At 38.2% G+C, this 22,638-nt stretch overlaps 1 protein-coding gene across 2 annotated transcripts in view; it reads right to left on the bottom strand.

The window, feature by feature from the left end:
- prkacab (protein kinase, cAMP-dependent, catalytic, alpha, genome duplicate b) overlaps window positions 1-22,638 on the bottom strand; it is a 44,029-nt gene that overhangs the window by 16,058 nt on the left and 5,333 nt on the right. For both annotated transcript variants that reach the window (XM_061988107.2, XM_061988108.2), the window contains exons 2-4: window positions 5,798-5,859; window positions 4,178-4,306; window positions 144-242 (exon numbers count right to left, since the gene is read on the bottom strand). In XM_061988107.2, coding sequence (XP_061844091.1) covers window positions 144-242; window positions 4,178-4,306; window positions 5,798-5,859 — 290 coding nt within the window. The remainder of the gene's footprint in view (window positions 1-143; window positions 243-4,177; window positions 4,307-5,797; window positions 5,860-22,638) is intronic.

Below are 22,638 nucleotides of genomic sequence, written 5' to 3'. Positions count from 1 at the left end.
TAAAGCTTTAAGTGGAGGATGGCCAGCTGGGGAATCGGCACAGTGTAAAATGTTGACCAGGTCCACTGTTCGTGATCCTACATCAACATACGAATTTGTGACAACAACAACAACAAAAATCCAGACAATCCAATTTCCCGTACCTTGAACGAGTACTCTAACCGCACCAGAAAAGGAAAGTTGACAGCCTGAAGAATTCTCTTCTCATTCAGAGTGTGCTCTATCTGCTTGAGCTTCACCACCTAAAACAGAGAATATGAAACGGTTATTGGTCTAATTGGGTAATTGGAGTTATAGTGATGGAAATTCCTTTTTTTTTTGCACTTTTTAAAAGCAACATAGACGTGTATGGTGCATTTTCAATTGTATTGCAAAAACACTTAAGGTTACACGCAACAGAAATCCCTGATGTTAAAAGTTGATGATGCTATGTAAAGCTGGGCGATATGGAAAAAAAATCCTAGCATGATATCGACATCCATCCATCCATTTTGTACCGCTTGTCCCGCTAAATATACTTGTGAAATAAAACCTCTGCCTTGTCTTTAATGAATACTTTACTGTATTTTATTGTTGATCATTATGATGGTACTTGGAGAGCCAAGTGTTTTCTGAGGAGGTACTTTGTGAAAAAGGTTTGAGAACCACTGTAATAGAAGGAATGCTAAGAGAATTGTGTGTGAACTGTGTGTGTGTGTATATATATATATATATATATATATATATATATATACAGTATATGTTAATTAATTAATTTTCTACTGCTTGTCCCTCTCGGGATAGCGAGGGTTGATGGAGTCTATACCAGCTGGACTCGTGTGGAAGGCTAGATACACCCTGGACAAGTCGCCACCTCATCGCAGGGCCAACACAGATAGACAGACAACATTCACACTCACATTCACACACTAGGGCCAATTTAGTGTTGCCAATCAACCTATCCCCAGGTGCACGTCTTTGGAGGTGGGAGGAAGCCGCAGTACCCGGAGGGAACCCATGCAGTCACGGGGAGAACATGCAAACTCCTCACAGGAGCTTGGGGATCAAACCCCAGACCTTCTTATTGTGAGGCGCACTCACCCCTGTTCCACCATTATCAGTAAAGAATCTGGGTATTATCTTCGACCCAACTCTCTCGTTTGAATCACACATTAAGAGTGTTACTAAAACGGCCTTCTTTCATCTCCGTAATATCGCTAAAATTCGTTCTATTTTATCCACTAGCGACGCTGAGATCATTATTCATGCGTTCGTTACGTCTCGTCTCGACTACTGTAACGTATTATTTTCGGGTCTCCCTATGTCTAGCATTAAAAAATTACAGTTGGTACAAAATGCGGCTGCTAGACTTTTGACAAGAACAAGAAAGTTTGATCATATTACGCCTATACTGGCTCACCTGCACTGGCTTCCTGTGCACTTAAGAAGTGACTTTAAGGTTTTACTACTTACGTATAAAATACTACACGGTCTAGCTCCGTCCTATCTTGTCGATTGTATTGTACCATATGTCCCGGCAAGAAATCTGCGTTCAAAGAACTCCGGCTTATTAGTGATTCCCAGAGCCCAAAAAAAGTCTGCGGGCTATAGAGCGTTTTCTATTCGGGCTCCAGTACTATGGAATGCCCTCCCGGTAACAATTAGAGATGCTACCTCAGTAGAAGCATTTAAGTCCCATCTTAAAACTCATTTGTATACTCTAGCCTTTAAATAGCCCCCCTGTTGGACCAGTTGATCTGCCGTTTCTTTTCTTTTCTCCTCTGCTCCCCTTTTCCTTGAGGGGGGGGGGGCACAGGTCCGGTGGCCATGGATGAAGTGCTGGCTGTCCAGAGTCGGGACCCGGGGTGGACCGCTCGCCTGTGCATCGGCTGGGAACATCTCTACGCTGCTGACCCGTCTCCGCTCGGGATGGTGTCCTGCTGGCCCCACTATGGACTGGACTCTTACTATTATGTTGGATCCACTATGGACTGGACTCTCACAATATTATGTCAGACCCACTCGACATCCATTGCTTTCGGTCTCCCCTAGAGGGGGGGGGTTACCCACATATGCGGTCCTCTCCAAGGTTTCTCATAGTCATTCACATCGACGTCCCACTGGGGTGAGTTTTTCCTTGCCCGTATGTGGGCTTTGTACCGAGGATGTCGTTGTGGCTTGTGCAGCCCTTTGAGACACTTGTGATTTAGGGCTATATAAATAAAGATTGATTGATTGATTGATTATATCAACATGTAACCTTATCTCAATGAAATCCCATTTTTTTCAGGCTACAACATACAACTGTTTCACATACTGTAAATAAATAGGGTGCACATATTTAAACTACAGTAGGGCTGTCAAATGATAAATTGTTTTAAACAGGTTAATCACACTTTTGAATGTGGATTAATCTTACTTGCCTACATAATTCAAATTAACCTAAAAAAAAAGTCCCCAATATTTTGACACAAATGCAATTTTATTTTAAGAATGTCATATAAAAACATTTTTGGAATGTTTTACTTGTCTGCTTAAAACTCTGTCTGGGTTAATTTTGAAGTTATGCAGCAAGCACACCTGTCTGTCTCCTCACTCATCTGTGCACTGACTTAAGCACTGACCTAATCACTGACAGTATAACAACCCCAACACCTTTTAGGTAACCATCTGCGGTTAAAGTGAAGGAGCAAATAAATTGTGAGAATTAATCGGAATTTACACATGATTAATGCAATGTTTTTTTGGATTAATCGCATGAATTTATACATTAAATTTGACTGCCCTAATTTAGACATGCACCTGGGGATAGGTTGATTGGCAACACTAAATGGTCCCTAGTGTGTGAATGTGAGTGTGAATGTTGTCTGTCTATCTGTGTTGGCCCTGCGATGAGGTGGCGACTTGTCCAGGGTGCACCCCGCCTTCCGCCCGATTGTAGCTGAGATAGGCTCCAGCGACCCCCGCGACCCCAAAACGGACAAGCGGTAGAAAATGGATGGATGGATGGATGCCCTAATTTAAACCAAACTAAAAATGTGACCAAGCAAACACTTTCAAGTTTTCAAGAAAAACACCTACACCGGTCTTACAGGCATGGTCTTGGACAGCCATTTCGGGTGCCTTTGTAAATTTCCACACGCTGCGTGGATATTCCTGTTCCTGAAACTGTAGTGTTGCTACATGTTAAAATAAAGTATGCATATTGCAAGACAAAGTTGTCTCCTTTCCGCCAAGACAAGGCACCGTAAACTTGTAAGATTTGTTATAGACTCACCACGCCAAATAACAAGGTCAGTTCGTCTCTATCAAATTGTCTTGTATTTTCATCAAGGAAAAGTTATTCTGCGATATATGTCGTTATCGTATTATCGCCCGTCCTGAATGCTTTCTGTCTCAGTGGCCTTGACTTTAGATGTTCTTAATAAAGGAAGCTTTTCTGTCGATCCCAAAAAATTCTCTCTATTAACAAAACGCCAACAATACTCTATTCACATGTTGTGAAGAAGTGCTTTTTGTGTCGTTCTCACCAGTTCCAGATCCTAAATGGCTATCAAAGTGTCTCAACTTGTCGGATTATATCTTCTGCCAACTGCTTTTCAGGTGACAAGCCTAATTTATGATTTACAATAAACGTACAGGGAAGCGAGGAAGCAGCAGACCACTCGATGATGTAAACATAGGAACCCAGAAGTTAACATTTTGTTTGCGTTGGCGTTTATAATATTAATACCACCAATACTTGGTTGATATTCGAGTCACAAAATGTAAATGGAGTATTGTTGGCGCTTTTTGAATGGGCAAAAGTTGGGCCCCAATGTCACAAAGGTTAAGAACCTGTGTCTAGATTAAATGTATTGGACATGCTTTGGTTTGGTGTACATTTTAAGTCCGTCAGCAAACAGTTCCTGTGCGGTCATAGGTCCCCTTTAAAAAATAAGCTTTATGAGGAGGACAGATTAGATTCTGGACAAAATGATTTACTGTTTTAAGTTACATTTGAACATTCTTAATACGAAGAGGTATTTTTTCTAGTTTGAAGGTTTGAATACATGTTTCTGCACCCAACATAATACGCTCCAATGTAATGTTGACTTTGTTGAAATGAGTGAGAAACACTTGGAAACAACTTGACACCTCGACTTCTGAACTCAATCTGATTCTTGTTTCTTGCCTCTTGATTCTGACCCGGACTGACCTTCTGCTTGTTGAGGATCTTCATGGCGTAATGCTGTCCCGTTTCTTTGTGCCTCACCAGCATAACGCGGCCAAAAGAGCCTGTGCCCAGAGTTTTCAACCTCTCGAACTGCTCCAGGCCAGCAGTGTTCTGAACGGACAAAACAAAAAGTGTTAGCTCAGTTGATTGTTCTGTGACGAACAAGCGATGTGCTCTGGAGGGGGAAAGTTTCATTTTCTAATCTATTTGATACAACATGTTCCTTTATAGAGTAAATCCTTCCATTGACTGAGACAATGGAACATTCCACTTCATTGCAAAAAAATTACTAAAACACATTATTACAACTTTTCAATGTTTTCAACGAATGATTTACTGTATGTCTACCATTGTTACACTTACATGCTAGGAGGTGTGCAACTGAATAATTCATCCTTTTCAATACAAACATCTACAAATAAACACATTTAAGGCAAGATAAAGATTTTTATTCTATACAGTGAAATCAGATATTCTCAAACTGTTGTACGTGTACCACTATTGGTACGCAGGCTACATCTAGTGGTGCACCAAATAATCACTTGATTAAAGTACAGTGTTTTATTTATCTTTATTCAAACACAGTGTTACTATTCAGACTGTGTGTAATGTTACAGTGGCCAAAATATTAAATATATTTGTTAAATAAAACCCCTGCCTTGCTTTTAATGAATACTTAGGCCTACTACACTACTATATTTTAATGTTGGTCATCATGGTGGTACTTGGAAAGCCAAGTTTTTTGGGATGGTACTTGGTTAAAAAAAGCTTAAGAACCACTGCTTTATATTATTATACACTATTGTAACTTACACCACTATGCTATGTTTTGCAGTAAATATATATAACAGTATGTTGAGAGGTATTAACTAATAGGTAATTATTTTTAACAAATGTTTGGTGAAATGTGCTCTTTGGAAAATTATTCATACTTTTCTCTCAGGCATACACAATATTCTGCATCTAACTGATCATTTGGAATGTTGCAAAAATGTTTGCGCAAAGTTGCCAGAGAAATTAATAATTTTGGCAAAAAAAATATAAAAAACACTTCTTATAGTCTTTTGACATTTTCTTGTGTCATTTCAAGCCAGAAGCTACAGTACATGTAGTCATATTTTCCAGCATATTTGTTAATCTGGAGCCTGTCCCAGCAGACTGAACACAAATAAGTGGTCACCAATCAATTGCAGGGCGCATACAGTATAGAAAAAAAAAAAAAACATTCACCCTCAAACCTAAAAATTTGAGTCCCAATTGACTTTCCAAGGATGTTTTCAGACTGAACAGGGACACACAGAGCTCCAAACTGAGATTCAAAATCAGAACCACCTGGCTGTAAGGCAGAGAAGTGCTATACACAGCAAGTTACAGCTCGACGGACCGACGGTGCCTATTCATTTTTCAAAAAAATCCCATTAGGCCTGCAGAGTATGAATAATTTGGGTCTGTACAGGATATAATAGCGCCCGTTGTTTTGTTTCATTGCTTCTTCAATATGGAAATGCAACACATTATTTTGCAGGAACTGCATACCTATTTGATAAGTGGGAAAAAAAGCACACCTTTTTTCTTTTAGGATGACCACTTGTCATGTCTCACCTGTTCAGGGCTCTCCCATTTCTTGAGGAAGTCCTCTTTGGCTTTAGCAAGGAACTCCTTGACTGTAAAAGACCAAACACATAATGTTCTTAATATTAAAAAAAATAATAATCCACTCCCTTGTCTTTATGATAAATAATTTATCATACGGGCTGGGGCGAGGGGTCACATATCAGTCATAACTGTTCAGTTAGGGAAGTGGAAGCATGAGTCATAACACTGGAGTGTTTTTTCTTTATATATACAACAATATGGAAAAAAACCAAAAATGTTGCAATACATCAGCCTATACATTTATAATGAAGTGGAGCTCAAACAATTTTGGATGATGGCACCCATGCAAATACCATATTTTGATCAAAATGCTGGAATTATCACATGGTGTAAATATTCAGGCCTTAAATGCAGTGATCGAGTGCTTTTAAAGTTTATATCCATCCATCCATTTTCTACCGCTTATTCCCTTTGGGGTAGCGGGGGGCGCTGGAGCCTATCTCAGCTACAATCGGGCGGAAGGCGGGGTACACCCTGGACAAGTCGCCACCTCATCGCAGGGCCAACACAGATAGACAGACAACATTCACACTCACATCCACACACTAGGGCCAATTTAGTGTTGCCAATCAACTTATCCCCAGGTGCATGTCTTTGGAAGTGGGAGGAAGCCGGAGTACCCGGAGGGAACCCACGCAGTCACGGGGAGAACATGCAAACTCCACACAGAAAGTTTATAGATCTACCAAAATATTTGATTTAAAGTGATACACATTGAGCAGTCATTATGTCGTTAGCATTATTTTACTTTTTATTTGCCGTTTTTCCTTTTTGTTTGGTGGGAATGCAACCATAAAATGTATTGACTCATGGGAAACACTAGTAATCTTCCCTTTGCACAGTAGCCACAACTCATTAACACGTGTAACGTTGTACTGTATCGTGGTTCACTTGTTCAAACACTTGAATGACCGCATGAATGTGACTAAAACCGACTGCCCAAAGTTTACAGTAGGAAGGGGATTCCTGTGGCCTAATTTGTTGCGGTTTACCTGACACATGAAACGTGGAAAATTAGGGGGGTGTGCTATCCACTTTAGTCGCCAAAAGGCAGTATAATGTTGATTATCTTCAAATGTGTTTTGTGGCAATTTCAACTTTGACCCAAGCGTCAGTTGCTATGTAGAGTGACACTTTCCATCATTTTCAGCCGACTGCATTGCGAAATGATACATTCCCTATTGTACTTGCCTTCATCAAGCCTCTCCCCTCACTTCAAGATCCACTCATACACATGATTAAAATGAGATAGTTTCCTTAACTTTATTGTATCCTGTTATGCAGTTACCATATTTCATACGTTTATGTCATGTAAGATAGTTACAGCATTTTAACATTACCTGTGTAACGCACACCAGCAGACGATGATGTGGAGCGCCGCAGAGGCCACTGCGGATTATGTGAGTGTTGAAATGGTGTTTGTTTTGTTTTGTTGTTTGTCTATTCATGGTGCGTACATGATCGTATATGCGCAACATGTATTATGTATTGCGCTTTTTTTTTTCTTTCTGTTGTGTTTTATTTACTTTTGTAGCTGTATGTAGAAATAACGCCTCTGAAGTGGCAGCTTAGTGGCATCAGCTCTGTATTCCTTTAATGTATTTTATGTCCTTTGTGTTCTTTAATGTTTCCCTCTTGTTTTCACACCAAGATGGCGCCGCGGATGGCCACCACGTTACTGTACTCTCTTGTAGTTTTTCTTTGTTTCTTGCATTGAAAAAAGAGAGCACAATCCACCAAGTCAAATTCCTTGTGAGTTAAACATACCTGGCCGATAAAGCTCATTTTGATTCTGATTCTGATACAGCAACATCTTGCGATAATGATATCAGGGTTTCTCCTCGATTGCCAAGATACCTGTTGTGGTGGGGGTGTAGTCAATATGACGTCATATAATATTTTATGATGCATATACGTCCTTTAAAAAAGGCAAAACAAATTATAAATACATTCATACAAATGTGTGTTATTAACAGTTAGTATTAACATATATTTTTCTTACATAATATCGTTTTGCTGTATTTTTCAATTGTTACTGCTTAACAATATACTTTGTTGAGAATTTTTCAAGAGTCTAGAGACTTCTCCAGTCCTTTTATCCGCTTTATCTTGATTAAAAATGACAAGCAACAAATCTAGCATATTTTTATGGTGTTGTTGGAGACTGTCGCTCCATGCGAGCTGCAGCAAGCATGATGTCACACTTGCTTTGCGCTTTTGCGAGCCTTTCTCTCCTTAAAAGCTGCCAGGGTCCTTTTACATTTTGTAAATCCGCGGGAATATCTTGGATATATTAAAGTATGTCCACATCACGGACATGCTGCCTCCGATCCAGACAATCTCGTGTGTCTTGCTTAAGCTATCACATCATGTTTCGGTAGTGCTGTTTTGCTAATCAAAGTCACATTTTTTACGATACATCACTATCCAATTCACTTTATCCATCAGTAGTTGTTAGTGCGGAAATAATGAACTATATGTTTACAATTATACTGTAACTACTTGCTGGTGGTGGGTGATGTGTATGTTCGTGTTGGCGGAAAATGAGGAAGTGTTGGAATTGGGCCGGTTGTTAGCATAAGATTGGCAATAAAAGTTAAAAAGAGCGTTGGACTGTGTGTGTGTTCTTCTGGATGCTACAGTACATTATATTACTTTAATTTGTTGTCACATAAAAACCCCCTCATTATTAAGATGTGGCGGCAAATATTTTGCTGGGGTGGTGCGCCACGATCGAATACCCTGCATATACAGAACGATATGAACGAAAAAGTATATCTCGATATATTTTTACTTAAACTCCATAGTCAATATATATGTCGATATATTTTCCGGTGAAAGTATACAAACAAAGATATTAATTTTTGAGCGAGATCCACTGAAATTTCAATCAATCAATCAATCAATCAATGTTTATTTATATAGCCCTAAATCACAAGTGTCTCAAAGGGCTGCACAAATTTAACTGAATGACAACTGTACTGTAAACAGTCAGTGGCACTTTTATTAACCCAGTTAGTCAAGATGGGTATTAACGGCACAGAAAATAAACTGTTTAAGCAGCACAGAATTACATAACATAAATAAAATGGAAAAATATTCCTTCTAAGTAAAATAAATAACATAGCTGTGAAAATAATACAAAATGTATCAAACTCAGATAAAAATTAAATTGCAGGCAGGCACTTTTAAATTCCCAGTGGACGATGTAATGGACTGTCCCACACGTACGGTTCTGGTCAGCGCCAAGTAAGTGACTTTTCTTAATTGTGCGGCTATGATCTTCCTCACTTCAGCATACATTTTTGGCAGCATTTCTCCTGCGAAATATGCCCGGCTTGGCAACTCAAGAACAGTTTTGATTTGGGTTTACATGGTAAACAACTCAAATGAATGTTTTATCCAGACTCATACATTTGTCTAAATGTTGCCAAGTAGACGCATTGTGGGTTCCCTGGATGTCGTCTACATTGCTAAAAGAAATATCAAAGGAAGAGAATCCCTCTGCCATCTTCCACTTTTTTTAATATATAAATCGCCCGATTGAATTTTGTCTCTTCTCTTCTCCGACTCTCTCGTCGTCATTTGGGATGTCTGTTGTGATTTCCCTCCCTGGTTTGATGACCCGCCCTATCTTGCCTCTGATTGGCTGTCCTTAATGTTTTTCCCTAATCTTAACCAATCGTGACTCATCGTAGTAAACAACCAACCAATCGTGGATGTTCTTATACGTGCAAGCACGTCTTGGAAGGAGGAAGGAGAGCCCATGGAGTTTTGAGAGGGAGAGAGAAGCGGGGGAGAACAAGGAACACAACAAATAAGCGGTGTTTGTTCATTTTAACGTGAAATAAATTATATCGATATTACGATATTTTCTTAATTCATATCTTGTTTAAAATATATCGATATATCTTACAAACTTGATATATCGCCCAGACCTACATCACAGTATATTATTTGGCATATAAATTATAATGTAAATATTTCAAAACAAGTTAGAAAAGCTCCTAATTTGGTTGCTGATGTATGCAGTAACATATTGCGTCTAGTTGTAATATTTTCTCAAAACTACTATTAATCTACTTGGTAATTTACTGTTAATATCTGGTTACTTTTTGTTGTAACATGATTCTATTTCCACTTCAGTTAAAATGTGATAAACACCTTTTCCTTTTCTGTTGTTTGGATACTTTACATTATTTTTGGGCGATACTACAAATTAGTGACAATGGCAGTATATTCCATACCAATGATAATTCAAATTTTCAAAATCATTGAATTATTACATTTTTGATCACAAATATAATCGGACAAAAACACAGGATGGCGGTGTAACAACATCAATGAATATTTTTATAATTTTTGTATTCCCTTTTATTTCACACAAAATTCAAGTCAATTGTGCAAATTAACTAAACAAAAGCAAAAACTAGTATTGGCTCTCATTTGCTGAATCTGTAAACAACAACAAAAATGACAAAAAAAAGATTTTGTGATAATGAAAAATATCAATGTAATCACTGTAGTATTGGCCATTAACTTGCTACTATCAATATTTCATCAGGTTTTCATAAAAATTTTCAACAATCACCAAAAATGATTTCCGGGCGCGGCCACCGCCGCTGCTCATTGCTCCCCTCACCTCCCAGGGGGTGATCAAGGGAGATGGGTCAAATGCAGAGAATAATTTCGCCACACCTCGTGTGTGTGTGACAATCATTGGTACTTTAACTTTTTAACTTAATTTGTATCGATCCACCCACCCAAGAGCTTAGCCGTTAGCAATGCTTTTTTGTAGGGGTGTAACGGTATTGTAAATATTGTGGTATTTTGGTTTCAAAGTCTTTACAATAATACCGTGCACCTGGTTGTATATCAACAAAATCTTGGTATGTATTTTTCTTCTGGTGCTTTAGCGTCGGCCGGGTCTGAAAATACACTACATCTCCCAGAATCCTCTGCACAGTGCGGGCTGGCAAGGAGGGGGCGTGGTACGCGATAAGCAGGAAGTGTGTTCGTAGTCGATGAGAGGAATTAATTTTTTGGGATATTTCCTGAAAAGTTTCATCAAAATCTCTCCATAACTTTTTGACTTATGTTGCTAACAAACAGAAAAACATAACCTCTTTGGGGGAGGTAAGAAAGTATGCATTCTACAACGTAAAGCACAGCACTTTCGTCTCAAGCATTTCCAAAGCGCATACTTGCCAACCTTGAGACCTCCGATTTCGGGAGGTGGGGGGCGGGGGGCGTGGTTGGGGGCGTGGTTAAGATATATATATATAAGAAATACTTGACTTTCAGTGAATTCTAGCTATATATATATATATATATATATATAAATAAATAAAAGAAATACTGGAATTTCAGTGTTCATTTATTTACACATATACACACACATAACACTCATCTACTCATTGTTGAGTTAAGGGTTGAATTGTCCATCCTCGTTCTATTCTCTGTCACTATTTCAGAACACACACATTATACAAATATACATTATAAAATCAATAAGAAAACGGGAGCTCTAATTTGGGAGTCTGAATTAGGATCAGAAGTTCCTATATAAACATTGCGTACTCACGTCGCCTTTTTGTATTGATTACTGCAGCTGTGCACTGGATTCATTCACAAATACAAACTACAACTCACAAACACTTTAGAATTAGGCTCCATCATCAGAATGTGTACTTAAACTTATAAAGATCACATGGATATTATTCAGTGAGTTGATTCACCAAAACTAACCTGTTATACAGGAGGAAAAAGCACACAGGACGTTTCAATTGTTCAGACTGGTCGCGCTCATCAGAAAGACAAGACACTTCCGGTCTGCAGGTGATAGCATTCAATTGGGAAGAAACGCCCTACTGCCCCCTACTGACCAATGTGAATACTGATAAATGTGTAATGACAGCTCCAAAAACGAATTCAAACCACAAAATAAAATAAATAAATCAACACAAAAATGTGACACATTATGGGTGGGTCACATATGCATGTACAGTAGATGGCAGTATTGTCCTGTTTAAAAGTGTCACAACATTGCTGTTTACGGCAGACGAACTGCTTTACGGTAGACGGAAACTTGACTGCTGTTGTTGTGTGTTGTTACCGCGCTGGGAGGACGTTAATGAAACTGCCTAACAATAAACCCACATAAGAAACCAAGAACTCGCCCTCCATCATTAGCTGTTTATATTGTGGGAAAGCGGACGTGTGAACAGGCTGTCAACACGTCACTCAGGTCCGCATGGAGCTGGAGGGGGCGTGGCCTCCAACTCCGCCTGAATTTCGGGAGATTTTCGGGAGAAAATTTGTCCCGGGAGGTTTTCGGGAGAGGCGCTGAATTTCGGGAGTCTCCCGGAAAATCCGGGAGGGTTGGCAAGTATGCCAAAGCGACATAAACTGTCATCCAGAAAAGATATTTGAAGCCAGCGAAGCCAAACATCAGTTTGTGAGGTATTTGCATGATTAAAAGTTACATTGTTTGGTAACGTTTCTGAGAAACAGCATTTTCCAGACTGATATAAACATGTCCATTGTGGAGGACAATATTTCTCAGAATGTAAAAGTTTAAAGACACTAAAGTTTTACACTGCATGTTTACATGGTCACTTTAAAGACACACAACTGTATTTTCTTGAAACAGTGGGTGTCCCTGCACAATTCTTTGCACTCAAAAATGCATGTTTGTAGTAATAAATATGATTACAACATTTTAGCAATATGTTTGTGTTCAATTACAGTAAGTCTGTTTATCCTAAACATACCTGCCTCTTTATTTTACACACTGTAAAATGTTTGTGTCTTTTTTTTGGACATAAATAATATCATACCGTGGCCTTAATACCGTGACAACATCGTACCGTGAGATTTTCATCAATCGATCAATCAATGTTTACTTATGTAGCCCTAAATCACGAGTGTCTCAAAGGGCTGCACAAGCCACAACAACAAGAAAAAACTCAACCCAATGGGATAACAATGAGAAACCTTGGAGGGGACTGCAGATGTGGGGACAAAGACAAAGACAACATATTTGATGTTCAAAATGATAAACATTTTTTTTTTTTTTGCAAATAATCATTAACTTTAGAATTTGATGCCAGCAACACGTGACAAAGAAGTTGGGAAACGTGGCAATAAATACTAATAAAGTTGAGGAATGCTCATCAAACACTTATTTGGAACATCCCACAGGTGAACAGGCAAATTGGGAACAGGTGGGTGCCATGATTGGGTATAAAAGTAGATTCCATGAAATGCTCAGTCATTCACAAACAAGGATGGGGCGAGGGTCACCCTTTGGTCAACAAATGCGTGAGCAAATTGTTGAACAGTTTAAGAAAAACCTTTCTCAACCAGCTATTGCAAGGAGTTTAGGGATTTCACCATCTATGGTCCATAATATCATCAAAGGGTTCAGAGAATCTGGAGAAATCACTGCACCTAAGCAGCTAAGCCTGTGACCTTCGATCCCTCAGGTTGTACTGCATCAACAAGCGACATCAGTGTGTAAATGATATCACCACATGGGTTCAAGAACACTTCATAAACCCACTGTCAGTAACTACAGTTGGTCGCTACATCTGTAAGTGCAAGCTAAAACTCTCCTATGCAAGGCGAAAACCGTTTATCAACAACACCCAGAAACGCCGTCGGCTTCGCTGGGCCTGAGCTCATCTAAGATGGACTGATACAAAGTGGAAAAGTGTTCTGTGGTCTGATGAGTCCACATTTCAAATTGTTTTTGGAAACTGTGGATGTCGTGTCCTCTGGACCAAAGAAGAAAAGAACCATCCGGATTGTTATAGGCGCAAAGTTGAAAAGCCAGCATCTGTGATGGTATGGGGGTGTATTAGTGCCCAAGACATGGGTAACTTACACATCTGTGAAGGCGCCATTAATGCTGAAAGGTACATACAGGCTTTGGAGCAAAATATGTTGCCATCCAAGCAACGTTACCATGGACGCCCCTGCTTATTTCAGCAAGACAATGCCAAGCCACGTGTAACATCAATGTGGCTTCATAGTAAAAGAGTAGACTGGCCTGCCTGTAGTCCAGACCTGTCTCCCATTGAAAATTTGTGGCGCATTATGAAGCCTAAAATACTACAACGGAGACCCCCGGACTGTTGAACAACTTAAGCTGTACATCAAGCAAGAATGGGAAAGAATTCCACCTGAGAAGCTTCAAAAATGTGTCTCCTCAGTTCCCAAACGTTTACTGAGTGTTGTTAAAAGGAAAGGCCATGTAACACAGTGATGAACATGCCCTTTCCCAACTACTTTGGCACATGTTGCAGCCATGAAATTCTAAGTTAATTATTATTTGCAAAAAAAAAAATAAAGTTTATGAGTTTGAACATCAAATATCTTGTCTTTGTAGTGCATTCAATTGAATATGGGTTGAAAAGGATTTGCAAATAATTGTATTCCATTTATATTTACATCTAACACAATTTCCCAACTCATATGGAAACGGGGTTTGTATATATATATATATATATATATATATATATATATATATATATATATATATATAATTTTAATATATTTTAAGCATTATATCCCACCCTCTTACGGCTTTTAGGATGGAATGATGGCTATTTTGTAAAAACGTAAGACGTGCACACGCATTAGCTTTGTGTATTGTTAGCTAATGATAGTGATTTAGATTGCTTACGTTAGCTATAATTTTTTTGTATATTCAATTACAACAACAACGTTACTGCAAATGTAGACTGATTTTGTGTGTATGCACGCGCTCCCTGCATGTACGTGTTGATGAGACAAACAAATCCCTTGAGCTAAAGTGCATTTTCTTTTAATATAATTAATTATTGTGGAAAATATAGACATTTAAAATATATAAACTTAATTGCAAAAGCATGCGGGGGTCATTTTGATATTTTTAATTTTTAAAACCAATACAGTATTTATTGTAACCTTTAAGGCTTCCATCAATTTAGGTGACTGTTGAATGTCCTTAGGACCCGAAAGTATCTCAGTCATTAAAGTGTTAAAAATAAGTCCTATATTAATATATTGTTTTCACATTCAACACTTAAATATTTATAGATAAACTTTAGATCTATCCGTTGAATTAGTTTAATTTTGTTTTATGTTTCATGCCCTTTTTGTCAAAACTCTCTTTTTTTAATCGGAAAAACACAAAATATGTAATATTGGTCCCCTAAAAATGTTTCAAAGTGGAATATTTGATGTGAAGTATTAAGAGCCTTAAATATCAAAATAATCCACAACAACATGGCTTTTGGTACATTATTATTTTCTGATCAATGACGGTTTGAATCAGACTAAAGTACTTGATCCAAAAAGCACCCCCTCATAAAAGTGTTTAAAAAATATTTATAATTTTTTCTCTCGCCACTTAAATCTCAAGATCAACTTCAGATCTATTAGTCGATTACAAGTTTTTATTATTTTTTTGATCAATGACAATTCTAAAGTAAAAAAAACTGGCTATGTGGCAGCCTTGTGTCACATAGCCATAATGTAACATTTCCTTGTTACATTACACCCGTTTGCTCTTTTATTCCACAATTAGCTGCGGACTGCAAATGGCCCCTGGGCCACTCTTTAGACAGTCCAAGTTTAACGCTTGACCAAATGAGTCTGATCGTATATAATAAAAGTTGGAAATTTGTACAAATGTGTGAACTAGCCTTACAGGTCAAAGGCTACAAATATGATGCATCCGGAATCTATTCACAATGCTTTACTTTTTCCACATTTTGTTATGTTAAAAGGCTTATTCCAAAATGGAATAATTTCATTGTTGTCCTCAAAATTCTACGCACAATACCCCGTAATGACAATGTGAAAGGTTTTTTTCGAAATGCATATTTATTGAAAACAAAAAAATCACATGTACATAAGTATTCACAGCTTTTGCTCAGTATTTTGTTGATGCACCTTTGGCAGCAATTACAGCCTCAAGTCTTTTTGAATAACATGCCACAAACTTGGCACACACTTGGCGCCCATTCCTCTTTGTAGCACCTCGCAAGCTCCATCAGGTTGGACAGGAAGCATTGGTTTTCATCCAGAATGTCTCTGTACATTGCTGCATTCATGTTGGTCTAGTCAGAGAGGTGACCAAAAACCTGATGGTCACTCTGTCAGAGCTACAACATACCTCTGTGGAGAGAAAATGGCCTACAGAAGGACAACCATCTCCAGCAATCCACCAATCAGGCCTGTATGGTAGAGTGGCCAGACAGAAGCCATTTCTTAGAAAGAAGTTTGCCAAAAAGCACTTGAAAAACTCTCAGACCATGGGGAACAAAATGATCTGGTCTAATGAGACAGAGATTGAACTCTTTGAACTCATCACCAGGCCAATACCATCCCTACAGTGAAACATGGCAATGGCAGCATCATGCTGTGGGGATGTTTTTCAGCGGCAGGAACTGGGAGACGAGTCAGGATTAGAGGAAAAGGTGAATGCAGCTTTGTACAGAGACATCCTGGAGGAAAACCAAAGATTCCCATCCGACCTGTTGGAGCTTGAGAGGTGTTGCAAAGAGGAATGGGCGAAACTGCCAGACAGATGTGCCAAGCTTGAGGGATCGTATTCAAAAAGACTTGAGGCTGTGGTTGCTGCCGAAGGTGCTTTAGCAAAGTATTTAGCAAATGCTGTGAATACTTATGTACATGTGATTTATCTTTAGTTATTTTTAATACATTTGCTAAATATTAAAAAAAAAAAAATCACATTTTCTTTACGAGGACAAAAACAAATGTATTCAATTTTGGAATAAGGCTGTAACACAACAAAACGCTGCATGTGAATACTTTCTGGATGCACCGTATGTCAACAAATAGATGGAGCTAATGGTAACTCCCGGACAAAATGGCAGAATATTAAGGCCAAAATACTATTTTAATTACTTGTAATGTCCATGCCACTAAAACACAAAATTCAAAACATAGTATCCTCCCTAGTGACTGGATCACATGGCTCCAAGTACATGTATTTGCAAAATATCAACACATGTCTGTGTTGTGCTTGTTGTTTAAATGCACATCTCACACACATTTGCAAAAAGGGAAACAAATGTGAGAAGGTAGTGAACCGTGCTGGACCTCAGATGAAGAGACATCCAATTAACACATATGTTATACATATGTATATATATATATATATATATATATATATATATATATATATATATATATATATATATATATATATATATATATATATATAATTTTCGGTGCATCACTGGTCAATAGTGCGCAATAAATAGGTTATATGTAATATATGACGATATACATACTGTAAATTTCGGACTATAAGCCGCTAATTCTCTCCTAAGCTTTGAACTCTGCGTCTTATAAAGCAGTGCGGCTAATTTATGGATTTTTCTTTGCTGGCTGTCATAATGCAAATAGCTTTAGGTATGTTATTGTTTGTGCTGTGATGCTGTCTTTTGGACGAGTTAGTCCACTGCAAGTGCCACAGCGTTCTTCCGTTTAGACTGAGCCTTCAACCGGAAGTAGAAGTCCTGTCAATAGCGTTTCTACTTGTATTTAGTCTTCATTCGTCGCTTCAAACAACGTTTGTACGTTTTACAATATAGCTAAAACAATTCTTACTTACTAAGCCGTCCCATGTGTGATGTCTGTAGGAGTGTCTTCATGCATATTTGAAAACACCGTTAGCATTAGCTAATATGCTAACACGTTTACAAGTGTCTTTGTTAGTATTACTTTAAAATGGCATTCTTTTTGTATTGTTTCAGTTTCATAAATTCATTGTAACGTCACCGTGGAGTTATTGAGTCCGTTTAGCTGATTGGAGAGCTACAGTTAACGTCTGTTTTGATTAATCAGCCGTTTTACTGCCGTGTTAAAGGCATCATTTGGAAACAATTAAGGTATTCTGTGTAAATAACTCATTTCACAACATATATATCTGCGGCTTATAGTGCAGTGCGGCTACTTTATGGTAACATATTTTTTATTAAAAAATGTAGTGGGTGTGGCTTATATCCTGGTGCATTCTATAGTCTGGAAAATACAATTTATTTAGGCCTGGGCCAATATTTGATAAGTCAATTAACCGACGTCCACTACAGGTGCTACAGCATTCTTCTGTTTAGACTGAGCGTTTAACCGGAAGTGGAAGCCCTGTCAATAGCGTTTCTACTTGTATTTAGTCTTCATTCGTCGCTTCAAACAACGTTTGTACGTTTTACAATATAGCTAAAACAATTCTTACTTACTAAGCCGTGCCATGTGTGATGTCTGTAGGAGTGTCTTCATGCATATTTGAAAACACCGTTAGCATTAGCTAATATGCTAACACGTTTACAAGAGTTTTTGTTAGTATTACTTTAAAATGGCATTCTTTTTGTATTGTTTCAGTTTCATAAATTCATTGTAACGTCACCGTGGAGTTATTGAGTCCGTTTAGCTGATTGGAGAGCTACAGTTAACATCTGTTTTGATTAATCAGCCGTTTTACTGCCGTGTTAAAGGCATCATTTGGAAACAATTAAGGTATTCTGTGTAAATAACTCATTTCACAACATATATATCTGCGGCTTATAGTGCGGTGCGGCTACTTTATGGTAACATATTTTTTATTAAAAAATGTAGCGGGTGTGGCTTATATCCTGGTGCATTCTATAGTCCGGAAAATACAATTTATTTAGGCCTGGGCCAATATTTGATAAGTCAATTAACCGACGTCCACTACAAGTGCTACAGCGTTCTTCTGTTTAGACCAGTGGTTCTTAACCTTGTTGGAGATACCAAACCCCACCAGTTTCATATCCGCATTCACCGAACCCTTAAGTGAAAAATACAATGTTGTTGTTTTTTCAAATTCAAGACAAAGTTATGTTTTTTTACTGGTGCACAAAATTAACCGTGCTTCAACATCACCTTGTTCAAAGAACAAAACCAACACAGTTCATGAACTCACAACAAATTACACACATGCAAATCAGTCTGACTTCTGCTGTTGCCATATCCATAAAGCCGAAGTTTTTATTTACACGATGAGTCGGGTGTGTCTTGACCTCAGCGGCGGAGGCTTCGTCGAACCCGAGGCCGACTCACCGAACCCCTAGAGTTCGATCGAACCCAGGTTAAGAACCACTGGTTTAGACTGAGCCTTCAACCGGAAGTAGAAGTCCTGTCAATAGCGTTTCTACTTGTATTTAGTCTTCATTCGTCGCTCCAAACGTTTGTACATTTTACAATATAGCTAGAACAATTCTTACTTACTAAACCATCCCATGTGTGATGTCTGTATGAGTGTCTTGCATATTTGAAAACACCGTTAGCATTATCTAATATGCTAACACATTTACAAGTGTCTTTGTTAGTATTACCTTAAAATGGCATTCTTTTTGTATTGTTTCAGTTTCATAAATTCATTGTAACGTCACCGTGGAGTAATTGAGTCCGTTTAGCTGATTGGAGAGCTACAGTTAACGTCTGTTTTGATTAATCAGCCGTTTTACTGCCGTGTGAAAGGCATTGTTTGGAAACAATTAAGGTATGTAAAAAAACACTTACAAAATATTTCTGTGTAAATAACTCATTTCACAACATATATATCTGCGGCTTATAGTGCGGTGCGGATACTTTATGGTAACATATTTTTTATTAAAAAATGTAGTGGGCGTGGCTTTATCACCTGGTGCATTCTATAGTCCGGAAAATACAATTGATTTAGGCCTGGGCCAATATTTGATAAGTCAATTAACCGACGTCCACTACAAGTGCTACAGAGTTCTTCTGTTTAGAGTTTAGACTGAGCCTTCAACCGGAAGTAGAAGTCCTGTCAATAGCGTTTCTACTTGTATTTAGTCTTCATTCGTCGCTCCAAACGTTTGTACATTTTACAATATAGCTAGAACAATTCTTACTTACTAAACCATCCCATGTGTGATGTCTGTATGAGTGTCTTGCATATTTGAAAACACCGTTAGCATTATCTAATATGCTAACACATTTACAAGTGTCTTTGTTAGTATTACCTTAAAATGGCATTCTTTTTGTATTGTTTCAGTTTCATAAATTCATTGTAACGTCACCGTGGAGTAATTGAGTCCGTTTAGCTGATTGGAGAGCTACAGTTAACGTCTGTTTTGATTAATCAGCCGTTTTACTGCCGTGTGAAAGGCATTGTTCGGAAACAATTAAGGTATGTAAAAAAACACTTACAAAATATTTCTGTGTAAATAACTCATTTCACAACATATATATCTGCGGCTTATAGTGCGGTGCGGATACTTTATGGTAACATATTTTTTATTAAAAAATGTAGTGGGCGTGGCTTTATCACCTGGTGCATTCTATAGTCCGGAAAATACAATTGATTTAGGCCTGGGCCAATATTTGATAAGTCAATTAACCGACGTCCACTACAAGTGCTACAGCGTTCTTCTGTTTAGACCAGTGGTTCTTAACCTTGTTGGAGATACCGAACCCCACCAGTTTCATATCCGCATTCACCGAACCCTTAAGTGAAAAATACAATGTTGTTGTTTTTTCAAATTCAAGACAAAGTTATGTTTTTTTACTGGTGCACAAAATTAACCGTGCTTCAACATCACCTTGTTCAAAGAACAAAACCAACACAGTTCATGAACTCACAACAAATTACACACATGCAAATCAGTCTGACTTCTGCTGTTGCCATATCCATAAAGCCGAAGTTTTTATTTACACGATGAGTCGGGTGTGTCTTGACCTCAGCGGCGGAGGCTTCGTCGAACCCGAGGCCGACTCACCGAACCCCTAGAGTTCGATCGAACCCAGGTTAAGAACCACTGGTTTAGACTGAGCCTTCAACCGGAAGTAGAAGTCCTGTCAATAGCGTTTCTACTTGTATTTAGTCTTCATTCGTCGCTCCAAACGTTTGTACATTTTACAATATAGCTAGAACAATTCTTACTTACTAAACCATCCCATGTGTGATGTCTGTATGAGTGTCTTGCATATTTGAAAACACCGTTAGCATTATCTAATATGCTAACACATTTACAAGTGTCTTTGTTAGTATTACCTTAAAATGGCATTCTTTTTGTATTGTTTCAGTTTCATAAATTCATTGTAACGTCACCGTGGAGTAATTGAGTCAGTTTAGCTGATTGGAGAGCTACAGTTAACGTCTGTTTTGATTAATCAGCCGTTTTACTGCCGTGTGAAAGGCATCATTTGGAAACAATTAAGGTATTCTGTGTAAATAACTCATTTCACAACATATATATCTGCGGCTTATAGTGCGGTGCGGCTACTTTATGGTAACATATTTTTTATTAAAAAATGTAGCGGGTGTGGCTTATATCCTGGTGCATTCTATAGTCTGGAAAATACAATTTATTTAGGCCTGGGCCAATATTTGATAAGTCAATTAACCAACGTCCACTACAAGTGCTACAGCGTTTTTCTGTTTAGACCAGTGGTTCTTAACCTTGTTGGAGATACCGAACCCCACCAGTTTCATATCCGCATTCACCGAACCCTTAAGTGAAAAATACAATGTTGTTGTTTTTTCAAATTCAAGACAAAGTTATGTTTTTTTACTGGTGCACAAAATTAACCGTGCTTCAACATCACCTTGTTCAAAGAACAAAACCAACACAGTTCATGAACTCACAACAAATTACACACATGCAAATCAGTCTGACTTCTGCTGTTGCCATATCCATAAAGCCGAAGTTTTTATTTACACGATGAGTCGGGTGTGTCTTGACCTCAGCGGCGGAGGCTTCGTCGAACCCGAGGCCAACTCACCGAACCCCTAGAGTTCGATCGAACCCAGGTTAAGAACCACTGGTTTAGACTGAGCCTTCAACCGGAAGTAGAAGTCCTGTCAATAGCGTTTCTACTTGTATTTAGTCTTCATTCGTCGCTCCAAGCGGCGTTTGTACGTTTTACAATATAGCTAAAAAAAAATCTTACTTACTAAACCGTCCCATGTGTGATGTCTGTAGGAGTGTCTTCATGCATATTTGAAAACACCGTTAGCATTAGCTAATATGCTAACACGTTTACAAGTGTCTTTGTTAGTATTACTTTAAAATGGCATTCTTTTTGTATTGTTTCAGTTTCATAAATTCATTGTAACGTCACCGTGGAGTTATTGAGTCCGTTTAGCTGATTGGAGAGCTACAGTTAACGTCTGTTTTGATTAATCAGCCGTTTTACTGCCGTGTTAAAGGCATCATTTGGAAACAATTAAGGTATTCTGTGTAAATAACTCATTTCACAACATATATATCTGCGGCTTATAGTGCGGTGCGGCTACTTTATGGTAACATATTTTTTATTAAAAAATGTAGCGGGTGTGGCTTATATCCTGGTGCATTCTATAGTCCGGAAAATACAATTTATTTAGGCCTGGGCCAATATTTGATAAGTCAATTAACCGACGTCCACTACAAGTGCTACAGCATTCTTCTGTTTAGACTGAGCGTTTAACCGGAAGTAGAAGTCCTGTCAATAGCGTTTCTACTTGTATTTAGTCTTCATTCGTCGCTCCAAACGTTTGTACATTTTACAATATAGCTAGAACAATTCTTACTTACTAAACCATCCCATGTGTGATGTCTGTATGAGTGTCTTGCATATTTGAAAACACCGTTAGCATTATCTAATATGCTAACACATTTACAAGTGTCTTTGTTAGTATTACCTTAAAATGGCATTCTTTTTGTATTGTTTCAGTTTCATAAATTCATTGTAACGTCACCGTGGAGTAATTGAGTCCGTTTAGCTGATTGGAGAGCTACAGT

Source organism: Nerophis lumbriciformis, linkage group LG27 (genome assembly GCF_033978685.3).
Source record: "Nerophis lumbriciformis linkage group LG27, RoL_Nlum_v2.1, whole genome shotgun sequence".
Classification (NCBI taxonomy): Eukaryota; Metazoa; Chordata; class Actinopteri; order Syngnathiformes; family Syngnathidae; genus Nerophis; species Nerophis lumbriciformis.
This window is presented reverse-complemented; position numbering and strand designations above follow the sequence as displayed.